Consider the following 12,415-nt stretch of genomic DNA (forward strand, 5'->3'; position numbering starts at 1 on the left):
TCTCCAAAATATCTAACTTCTGAAATTGCTGAAATACATGCAACACGACACCACACGTGTTGGTTTTGTGATGTTTTGAAGTTGTTTCAAACGGCAAAATTACCACATCCGAATATACCCGAGAAAAACGTTTCATACATAGTGATAAACAAAATCTATAGTATATAAAGCAGTCATGTCTCGAAGAGTTTACAATGAAGAGGGTTAAAACATTTCAAGAAATATGTTTTCCAGTTATTAGATTTAAAATTTTATCAAGACAGTTTCGTTATTTCAATCTCAGAAGCGTTCTCTGGCAGATATTTTGTTACAGTGTAAAGTCTGTATCACCAGAGTAACAAGTTTTTGTATAGTGTATCTTGTTATACAATATGATAACAATTGTTTTGAGATTTTTGGAAATTCATTTGTGTGGTTAAATCATATAAAAAACCCTTTGTTTTCAGGACTATGTGTTAGAAATGACAGTGGAAGAGACAAGGCTCTACATGAGAAACCTGCTCTTAGCCTTGAGGAGAGTACATTCATTCAACATCATTCACAGAGATATTAAACCAAGCAACTTTCTATACAATCGCCATACCAAGCAGTAAGTAAAGTTTAACTCTGAGTAATACTTATCACTATTAACAAATTCTTAGCATTTGATCTTAGCTTAAACCCTTTCTGTAAAAGATGTTTCAAATTCATTGACTATCAAATCACACTTATTTCCACAAAATACTGAAAAACAGAAGTAAATATTTCATATAGAAAAAGAAAACAAATGTAGCATTTGAATATCTAATGGTAATAAAATACACAAAAATATTCAAGTAATACAATTCAAAATAATTAACATTCAATAATTTAACGCTAAATAATTTTAAAAAGTCTTATATCACAAAGAAATAAATCCATATATTGAAATAAAGAGAGATATAAAAATAAAAATATATATAAATATATATACACACATACCTAGTGAAAACAGCATTGAATTTGCTACATAATTTCTATATAATTAAAAAATAATATGGGAAAAGAGCCTACATGGGCCTTAATGGCCTGTGCGTAGACTTGAGTTGAAAGTTTTAGGATTAGAATTTTATCTTGAGCAGTGTGTAGATTAATTTTATAAATTTTTAATTGAAAGAAGTTATCTGAAGCAGAATAACTTATGGATATGACTTCAGAATTCTGATAATTAGTAATATTGTAGAGAAAGTAGACAAAACAGATAAAAATATTGAGTGAAAAAATAATAAAAATAGGATAATTACTTATGTAAACGGATTTTTCTATCTTTAGTTTGGAGAGGAGAGGGGAAAATCCCGTCAGGTAGTCTATGTCCGTATATATAACAGTTTTTTGAATAGGGGTGGCACAAGGATCTATACTGGGACCTATGCTTTTTATATGTTATATTGGAGGGATAGCTAAAAAGACCAATTTCAGTAAAATGTGCTTAAATGGAATGACACAAATTTGGTGGTAATGAAAATAATAATACTTTGTGTGATAGATATAAAACCAGGGTATATCCAGTTGGCTTGTAGGCTGGATTTAAGGAATGTTTCATACATGTAGTAAATGTGCTTATGGAAAGGAACATTAATTTAAGTTTTCTTGGGAGATCTGCTCATCAAAATTGTCTGAGACAAAAAGAGTAGGCTACTATTTTGGTTAAGTATGATTACAATTTATACATCCCAAAATTAAGCTTTCCGTAAAGTTGATTTAAAAAAATATAATAGCTAGTTGTATCACATATACAAAAATACTGCACTAGGGGTTGTTTTTGGTATGGTACAATATCTGGCAATAGAAAAGATGTAGGCTGAAAAATTCCTTATGAACAGTAAATGGGATTGCAGTGTGTAGAATTTCAATGTATATATCTAAAACAAGAGCTCAGTGCTATATGTATCTATCAATAACATAATGATGGTTTAATTCTTTATAATTTTTCAGATTCCTATTGGTTGACTTTGGCTTGGCACAAAAGGTCAATGAGAATGAAAACTCTCTGCGTAATCCGATTATGAAAAGGAAAAGAGAAGATGACGTAAGTATATTTTGTAAACTATTTTTTAAACAATACAAACACATTTATACAATCCTTTTGTAACTATTATTGGGCTACTGGAAAGTTTTAAACTGTTTACATAAAATTACAGACAGTTAAGTGGTATATATTTTATCAGATAAAAAGCTTTGAGTCTTAATGGTGGTCTGCAAATTGAGAAAATGGAAGTTTTTTAAAAATTTTTTTAGTTTTTTATTTTATTTTATTTCTTTTTTTTGTCTTTGCCGGCCCTGTTTAATCATACAACCAGAGAAGGCTCATCATGTAAATAAATGTGGAGCAATTACTCATACATTTATGTGGGGGGGGGATTTTTTTATGTTTGTGTATATATTTTTCTCCTTCAACCATTGAGGTGCTGATCTAGTGTTGGAGACCCTATCTTGCATGAACGACATGCTTGAAGAACAAAATTTTGTTCTAGAAGTATATTACTGTGAAGAAGAGATTTCAAATTTTCTCTTCCCTCAAAATTAGTTTGTATTATCCAGTATTTAAAAATAGAATTTAAACTCCTTAAAAGTATAATATAATGTTATAATACATTTCATAAGTAATTATAGGATGTTTTTATTCTGAATTAAAATTCATCAACAATTAAAATGTAATATCAAATTTATCCATTTTAAGATGGCAGCCATATAAAAACTTTGATTCAAAGTGGAGACAAGTATTGTATTAGTGTTCCAAGAAATGAATTTTTTTGAAAATTTAATTATAAAACTAACAACATATCATGTAAATAAATTGAGTGAAAAATAATGTAAATATTGCAACTTTAGTGAAGGTATCAAGTATGCTCTTTAGTTGATTGTACAATAATAAATTCCTTTTAATGTTGTGTTTAGCTCCAGTTCTCCTTCTACTTAGTGCAGCTGTCACAAAAATTGACTCCTAGAATCTGGAGTGAGTTAGTCAGAAGAAATATAAACGACAAAGGATGAAGAAGTTCAAATCGAACTCTTTGCATTGTTTTGACATCAGAGACACCTATATTACAAAATAAGGTGTAATCTGGGTGAAGAGATGTTCTCATTGTCTCATTTTTGGGAGGATCTCGTCAGACTGATATTACTCCAGATTTCAGGAGTCAATTCTTGTGACAGCATCAGATTGTAGGCGATGCACTATGAGTATGGTGAACTGGAGCTTAACTCAACATTCAAATTGAAGCAATCCTTTCCACCATAGATAGCTAAGTTATGTGTAAATAAATTTATGTTTATTTGCGTCTGGATTATTTAAATATTATGATACAACAAGATCTGTTAAGGTAAGTTACTTTTTATCGCAGTAAATTAGTGTTTGTTTCAAACCAACTTTGAGCATATTTGTTTCATATAAATACCTTGAATTCGTCATGTAGTTAATCATGAAATAATTTGCCCTCTGTCTTCTTAGTTAATACTATTGGTTTTACCTGAGAGAAAGAGATGATTGTCCCTACACTTATTTCTAAAACGACCTTTTGGGCCTCCCTAGCTTATATTTGTATCCTCAAAATTTGAGACTTACAGAAGCCGATCAGATTTGAGGGCTCGTGTTCTCTGATGTCCTTGGGGCTGAGGAGATATGACCCTAGGAATCTTTCCCAAGTTTTAAATTTGGCAGGACAGTTTAGCCAAATATGCTCCGCTGATTCCTCCTCTTCTCCGCAGAGTCTACAATCAGTCTGGCTAAGACCCACCTTCATGGGATGTTTTCTAAGGGGGCCAAGTCCTTTCAGCATTCCTATAATCTTCCTTATATCCTCCTTACTCTAATCTAGGAGAGCTGCCCACCCTTTAGCATAAGGAGAGATAAACATATTTGATTGTCCTAATCCTGAGGCCCTACTGTAATTAAAGTATCTTGTCCTCTTTTCCCAATATTTTACGAGAGCTTTGCTGTTGGAGAAAGTTATCCCGCAACCCGGCTCTGGCCCCGCCATAAAGGAGTCTGCAGGCTCCCTTTTTGGTGAGGGTATTTGCCTTTTCATTTCCATGAATGCCCTTGTGGCCTGGCACCCAACCGAGTGTTAATCTACTTTTCTTATCCAGTTCTACCAGAGTATTCTTGCATTCCCAAACTGTTTTCGAGTCAAACGAACAGGTATCAAGTGCCTTCAGTGCAGCCTGGCTGTCAGAAGGTATTAAATATTTTGCTCTTTTTGACTTTGAATCACAGCAGTATAGTAACTGGAGTATTTGGTAAAAAACAAAAGAGTTTAGAATAAGATTACTGCAGAAGATGTTAATGTTTTATATTGGTTGTACATTCTTTAGTGTGTTAATCAATTGTATTTGTTTGTACAGGACCTGGAAAATGCGGAGAACCCCAGGGTAAAGCGGTGCACTCTGGAGCAGGTGGGCGGGAACAAACAGGATCTGAGTGGATTTGCCAAGCAACCTCAGTACTCCAACGTTCTCTCCACGAACACCATCAAGAGACCTTTGACAACCAACTCCTCAAATGTGATAAATAACACTGCCGAGAAAGTGTATGGCAAGAAGCAGTCCTTCCAGAACTTGATGCCGCAGAAAGTAAAGTCTACCAATGCTCAAACCAGTTTTGTGCGTGTCCAGAACTCTCAGGTAACTTTTTTATATACTTGTAATAATAATAATAACATTTTTATTTGAAGCGGTTTTCAACATTACATTGTCATACATTTTCAATCAAGGCACATACAAATCTATCTATCATCATCCTAGAAATACAAAATTAAACTAATCAAACCGATAATACATTACATTAAATAGCTATTTAGGGGTGAAACACTCCTCCTTCAAAGCCAGTCTGAGATTGTTTTTAAACGAGGAATAACTTGTAACTTTCATATTTGTTTGATGCTGTTAGATAGTGTATATCTTAATATGTTAACTCGTTAATATATGCCCATATAATGTACTAAAGTATGTGACATATCATTGCAATCCTACAAGTGTTATTGCAAGAAACTTCTTCTATACTCATGTATTTGAAATTAAAATAATTTACGAGTAGTCTGAAAAGTTTTCGACTTCAACGTGAGGATGGAAGCACTCGTAAATAAAAGCTACTGAATTTCTTTGTTCATCTGTTGGTGTTCTCGTATCTCACCAAAGTTTCAGCCATTTTGGACGCACAATTTTGATGTAAAACTTGTTTAAGTGAGTTGGTGCGAGCTTTTTGTGAAAATGGATAAAATTGAGTATCAAGCTGAAATTAAATATTTGTTTTTGAGAGACAATATTCCTTCGCAAATCAAAGATGAATTGGATTCTGTGCATGGGGGCTCTACACCACCAATTACTACAGTGAAATTTAGGACTGCTAAATTTAAGAGCATAGAGATGATGAACGTTCGGGACGTCCAAACATTGCATTTACCGACGAAAACATCGCCAAAGTTCACCAAATTGTGCTAGACGACCGCCAAATTAAAATGAGAAAGATAGAAGATGCTATGTACATGTCAAAAGAACAAGTTTGTCACGTATTAAATCAACATTTAGGCATGAGAAAGCTGCCCGCACGTTGGGTGCCGCGTTTGTTCGCGTTAGACTAAAAACGTGATTATATGGAGATTCCAATGTTCTTATAGCACAATTTAGACGAATTAAATCCAGGTTTTGGCACTGATTAATTACTGTAGATGAAACTTGGATACACCATTATATGTCCAAAACAAAAATACAGCCCATACAGTGGACTGCAAAGAGGGAATCAGCTCTAAAAAAGCAAAACTTTTTTTTTTTTGGCTTGTATGTTATTTTAATGGATTATTTTCATAAAGGTAACACAATTACAGGAGCAAACTGTGCATCATTACTTGACAAGTTTAGGCAGAACTTGCAGAAAAACGGCCACATTTGCAGAAAAAGTAAAAATCCTGTTTCACCAAGACAATGAACGCTGCCTCACACCTCAGTGGTTGCCATAGTGAAAATCCACGAATTACTGTTTTAACTGTTTGATAATCCACTTTACTCATCAGATCTAGCCCCAAGCGACTTCTTTTTGTTCCCTCATCTAAATATTGCACTCGGAAGACAAAGATTTTCGTCAAATGAAGAGGCAACCATCGTGAACTTATTATTTTGCTGGGAAAAATTTATGGTACTATTTGGAAGGGTTACAGAGATGGATTGGCTCGAGGTTTTGATTGTTTTAATGATATGTCATGCCCATTAGGTCATTTGGGGCATTGATATTTATTAATTTTAGTTACAATTTTTTGGAGTACCTGGGTGTGTGGGGAATGTTTTGTGTAGTTTTACTTTATTTTTAACTGAAAGAAGTTGAAAGATGTGATTTAATATTAAGAAATGGTAAGATTTGATTTGGTGATTCTTCAGTTCGTTTTCTGTGTATATTATGAAATAAAGATGTAGCAGACACCAAGAAGAAGGAACTATGAAACTATGACAGTCAGAGACTTCATCAGTGTCTGGGTTTTAGTTCTGAATGTCACGGTTATTACTGCCGTCTTTTCGAGAGTCAATTCACTTTGGAGAGAAAAATTAAAGAGATTAAACATTCATAGAAAAGAGGAATGAATTAAATCACCGAAAGGAAAGACATGATTGAATTTATACTTATATATTGAATTAACTGTAAGTTGTGCACATTTTATAATGTTTCAAAATATTTTTTATCATTAGATCTTTAATGCGCTGCATAATTTAATAATAACTCAAAAGTAAAACAAACAAGACCATCTCAAGTATCTAAAGGTGTAATCCTATTCAGTAACCTACATAAGAATGTTGTTCCTCTTCTCTGTTGCTAAAGTTGTGGATGTGGCAGGTACAGCTCAGCACGACGTTTCCGCGACCGAAGGTGCCGGTGCTTCCCTCGCGTCAGGACAGGTGCCAGTGTACGGGCAAGGCACAGATCTGCAACATCTGTCTGACCCGAAAGGCGCAGTTCGCTCCGAGAGCAGGCACTCTAGGCTTCCGTCCTCCAGAGGTCCTGCTCAAATACCCACTGCAAACCACAGGTCAGAACACAATGTACTTGAGTATTATACAGCCGATTTACCGGTACGGTGGAATCTGTACTTTGAACATTAATGAAAAAAAAATAAACTTATTAATATATAAACTCTCTGGAGTTATAAGCATAATTTTTTATAGTACTTAAAGATATTACAGATATGCATTTTAAAATTATTTATCCACAAATATGTAAAAAATAATAGTTTAAATTAATATTTCTTAATTTTATCATTTAAATTATTGTTTAAAACCACCATTAACTGAGGCAATTATTTAATCAAATTGAATTATATAAAAGTAGTATAGTAAAAGTCCTTGTGGCACATACTTATTGTTTGAAAATGTGTTTTGTACCATTTGTGGTACAAGGTAGTAAAGCGTATTGTGCGCCACCAATGGTACACTATATAACACTCATTGCTGTAAACTGCAGCACAGTATGGATAGTTTTTGAATATGTTTTATTAAATGGAGCTTCAGTTGAAGTATAGCAGGTTCCAAGCACAAGTGTGTTGCATTGTGAGTAATTCTGCTATATTTTTTAAGGTTTTAGTACTTTTTTTTAGTTCTTTTGTTGTTGTGGTTGATGCCATGAATGTTATGTCAGTTTTTTCCGATTTTAACTGTGTAAAATTATGATTGCAATGCTGGAATATTTCTACCTCACTTTGTAGAGCCAACTTTAGTCTGAAGGTCAGTTTAAGTTCAAAATCTGAAGATTGAACGCAGATCTCTACGATGAGACAGAAATACTCCCAAGATCTTAATTTTATTGTTTTTTTTTAAACCCTTCCCACGCTGTAGACGGATATATTAGAATGGTAGACTTTGACCAAAATGCCAAATACACTTATATCCGATATTATAGATATGTCTCTTGGAGAGTTTTTTTAGTTCACTAAAGGCCCTATAAATGCCCCATGCATGCTTCGTGCTTATCGCAGTTGCAAGAAAGTATTTAATAAACGACCTTCACTCTGTGGCAGAGGGATGGGAGCACCCTTTGTCTAACTCTGACCACCTGCTTGTCAGTTTTGTGTCTCCTTCAGAGCCGTAACCAAACATATCCGTGGTGTGTATTACTGCTTTCTCGGTTGTCACAGCTACTACGTATCTCGTTATTATTCTTCATCGTGTGGTAGTGTTCTGATTTGTTTGAAATATTAAATTTATTTTGTTTTATAGAGCGATGAGATGTATTTCATTTTAATAGTAGAATTCTTTTAGAATATAGTTTTGTAAATAGTTCCTTTTTATTGTTATCAATAAATACAGTTTTTTATACTCTTTTGTTTTTATCTTATATATTTAGTTATAATAAAAATTAGCTTTGAACATAAAGAAAAAATTTTTATACTTGTCTTGGCGTTATAGGAAAGTTAATGGATTTATTAATGGTAGCGTGCTTAGGGTTAAAATGTTATAACAGAGTGTGATCTTTTATCATTACTTTATCCTTTTTGACACCTGTTTAAAAAAAATTTTCTATAGAAATCGTTGAACTTTCTTAGACACAAGTAATTAGTTAATTGTGCAAGTAATTAATGTTTCCCCCATGTGACTTACACAAGTGGATGTTGCAGCGGTGGACATGTGGTCTGCGGGTGTGATCATGCTGTGTATCCTGAGTGGCTGTTATCCGTTCTTCCGCTCTCCTGACGACATCTCTGCCTTGTGTGAGATCATCACTGTCTTCGGGACAACAGCCATAACCACTCTAGCCAAAAAGATTGGTAAGTAGAGAGCGTCTTTTGTTGTTTTAACCTATACAGATATAGTATTTGAAACTTCAGATATTGAATTGAATTGAAAACAACTTAATTCATAAAAGTATATAGGTGTACATCAAATGACATCATATGCATAGAATATACAATCTATATCTATATCATTACTCTAAATAATAGACTTAAAAGGGCCATTGTTTCTTCTGTTACATCCAATCCACTCCCATAAGTCCTAATTACATCGCTGCTCTCTACAAATGCTACCAGGAAAATTTGAATGATGAGTCAATAATTTGTGTGCTTGTGCTAACCAGCTACAAATGTTTCAGGCCGCAATGTGGTCTGCAGTGAGAAGCGGAAGCCGCTGAACCTGCGTATCTTGTGCGAGAGCCTGAGACAGCGCAAGACTAGCGGCAAACTGCCCAAGGCTGACCAACCGTTGTGTCAGGACTGCCACCACTCCAACACCCTCGAGCACGGCTGCCTGTGTGAGGACAAGTGTAGGCTCGAACTGTCCTCCAGCTACTTCCCCCGCTCTGCCTTCGACCTGCTCGCCAGACTCCTGGACGTCGACCCTGACACTCGGATATCAGCCGAGGACGCCTTGCAACATCCCTTCATTACAGAGACCTGACCCTTCACTTCTAGTCTAGGTGTATTTAAATGTTTTATTGTTAAGTGTGCCTTATTTTATATGTAAAACTACCATTATATGTGATGTATGGTTTGATATTAAAATTTTCTTATAAAAATAACAGTGTTTATTTTTATTGATAATTTCCATTCAGCCACCATTAAGAGTTTAACAAATTTTCAATACATACACTTTTTGACTGAGTGATTAGAAAATACTAAAATTAATTTCTTTCACAAATGAAGTTTTTGAGTACAAGAAATCGGTAACACAACATTTCAAGATCTGCAATCTGATGTATTTCTTAGACGGATAACTAATGTAACATATAATTACAATCTAGGTAAAATTACAAAATTATACCAGAGTGTTGTGACATGCTCAAGTCAGGAGACGCAGCACCTTGTGGGTCAACTCCATGCACACTATTTGTAGTAGTACTTATTTCCTTCAACACTAAGAAGAGTTAAAACTGCTTAACTCACAATCATCTCTAAATGGTCTGACTTCTGGCTCAACTTCTGACTATAATTAGGTCTCAAACAATCAAAAGGCTATTTCTAAGGTTAGAAATTATAAAAGATGCAAATGTAGCATCAATGAAGAATGAAACACTTTCGAAATTCTCTAGTAAATGAAATTCTGGTTCAGGGTCATTTTTAAATACCTGAACTCTTCAACTATTGGTCTTCAAATACGGCCTGTTCTCTTTAATGCTGGGTAGACTCATAAATAATCAACTTCTAACCTGGAAAATACCTGGCCTATTAATTCCATATATGACCAGAATGGAAGCAGTTTCTCTCTTTCTTCTTCAAAATTAAAACTACTAGGAAGAAATAGTGCCTCGTCTTTCCGATGAAACTCTGACTTCCAAAAGTGTGAGATTTCGTCTTATCTTAACTTACTTTCACTTGAAACAAGACGCTTCATCCCTGACGTTCTCTTCTTGTACAAGCTGGTTAACGGAATCATCGATTGGTCTGACCTTCTACAGAAAATAAATTTCCAAATTCCCACTGGCACAAGATCTAGAGTCCTTTTTGCATAGACTTCGGTGACAACTTCCTATGCAGCCAACAGTCCTGTGATTAGGATGCAGAGACTTGGATGCTTGCTACCAGAACACATGAACTTTTTCTGCGCTTTCCTTGGCTTCCTTCAAGAGAGCTCTATGTGATTCTCAGTGCTTGACCTTTCAACTATGAATTTCAAAACAAAACACACACGCGCGCACAAACGCGGACGCGCACGCACACCTGTGCTCGTGTTTGGTTTTTGATGGTGCCTTTAGGGGACCATACCCATATGTGCCTTATTGCCTGGAGGTTTAAAAAACTATTGCTTTTTTAGTTTTGTGTTAGTCATTGTTGCTTATTACTATAATTATAAATTATTATGCTCGCTTTTGTAATGGTTGATCCGTTGGAAATAAAATAAGATTAAAATAAGATAAGGGAGCCATATGTACTAGGTGGCCACTTTTTTCATTCCACGAAAACTATGCTGAATATTAACTATTGCACACCCTTGCCGTAGGTCATAGTGTTTTCCAAAATGTCTCATTTTAAAGTAAAGAAAAACTTTGTTTAAAGTTTTGTATTTACGATGGATGATTTAAAAGGATAACAGGATATTGGACATTTGCCATCATTATATGTTACACAAAGTATAACACTTCGTTTCGAGGATTGAAATCTACACTCTTCTTCATGTGTAAAAATTCCTGATCATTAATAAAAAAACAATTCGGTCGTGAACCCTTATGAAGGAGATCCAATCTGTCGCAGATTTTATAAGGTATTTTTGTATCTAACCTGAAGCATGCGCCCACGCAGGTAACGGTCAAACAAGTTGAGAAGAGGTCCTATGAAGCCATAAGCCTCAAGTTTGCGGATAAAGATGGAGTGGCATACCCTGTCGAAAGCCTTTGAGAAGTCCAGATCTATTGAGTCCACCTGCTGTCTTTGTGCAAAAGCCTCTATGATGTAGGTTTGAAACTTTACGATGTTAGTGGTTGTTGATTTGTTAGACAGGAACCCGTGCTGATTTGGATGTAGCATATTTCTGACTTGGAAAATAATCTTATTCAGGACAAGTCTCTCAAATACCTTTGCCAAGTTTGGTAATATTGTTATGGGTCTATAATTTCTTATGTCACTGGAAGAGCCGTTTTTGTGAATGGGCACTATATGACCTATTTTGAAGATCTCAGGGAAAACTCCGCCGGATAGAGGTTTATTATATAAATTGGTGAGAGGTTGAACAAGCAGTTTAGCGCAGTGTTTAATTACGGATGGAGGAATGGAGTCTGAATTGGGCCCTTGGTGACGTCGAGACTGTTGAGCACCTTCAATACATCCTCGGTATTAAAGTGGCAGGAGGATATTATGTCTTGGGAAAGTGAATTTGAGCATTCCATTTGTGATGTGTTATCATCAAGAGAATACACTGACGCAAAAAAGTCAGCAAACATATTTGCTATGACGTTATTGGATTGAGACGAGTTGCCATCAAGGTGCATGGTAGTCGCAGTGCAGGTGGTATTTAATTTCTTCAGATAACTCCAGAAAGCCTTTGTGTTTTCATTGATTGAGCTCTGCACCTTGTTGATGTATTGGTCAAAACAGGTTGCTGACATTGTGCTCTAACTATGGCGAACCGAGTATAACTAGACTGAGATAAAGAAGTTTTATACCGTTTATGTAGGACTTTCTTTTGAATGGTAAGATGAATGAGCTTCTTGGAGAACCATGCTGGAAAGACTGATCCAACGGACTTTGTGATAGGAGTTTCTCAATATACTCTCCGATATGGTGTCAACAAACGCCTTGAAAGCTACATTTATGTCTTCATGGCAGGTGACGATGTCCCAGTCCAAGTCCTGTAGCTCTTGCAGGACCTTCACATTGTCACAGCGTCTCACATTAGTGTGGTAAGTGACATTTGGAAGAGACGACGTTTTTAAAGACAGTGAAGGATGATGGTCGTCCTCAGGAAGTACTGGATCAGGATCACGACAGGT

At 35.2% G+C, this 12,415-nt stretch overlaps 1 protein-coding gene across 1 annotated transcript; it reads left to right on the forward strand.

The window, feature by feature from the left end:
• The first annotated feature begins 420 nt into the window (after positions 1-420).
• Positions 421-9,502, forward strand: LOC124372703 (cell division cycle 7-related protein kinase-like). The gene is made up of 6 exons (XM_046831115.1): positions 421-589; positions 1,954-2,047; positions 4,363-4,641; positions 6,839-7,031; positions 8,613-8,762; positions 9,086-9,502. The coding sequence occupies exons 1-6, from the start codon at positions 462-464 to the stop codon at positions 9,388-9,390; spliced, it is 1,149 nt and encodes a 382-aa protein (XP_046687071.1). The 5' UTR covers positions 421-461; the 3' UTR covers positions 9,391-9,502.
• The last annotated feature ends 2,913 nt before the right edge of the window (positions 9,503-12,415 follow it).

This window comes from Homalodisca vitripennis, unplaced genomic scaffold, assembly GCF_021130785.1.
Source record: "Homalodisca vitripennis isolate AUS2020 unplaced genomic scaffold, UT_GWSS_2.1 ScUCBcl_3849;HRSCAF=9626, whole genome shotgun sequence".
Classification (NCBI taxonomy): Eukaryota; Metazoa; Arthropoda; class Insecta; order Hemiptera; family Cicadellidae; genus Homalodisca; species Homalodisca vitripennis.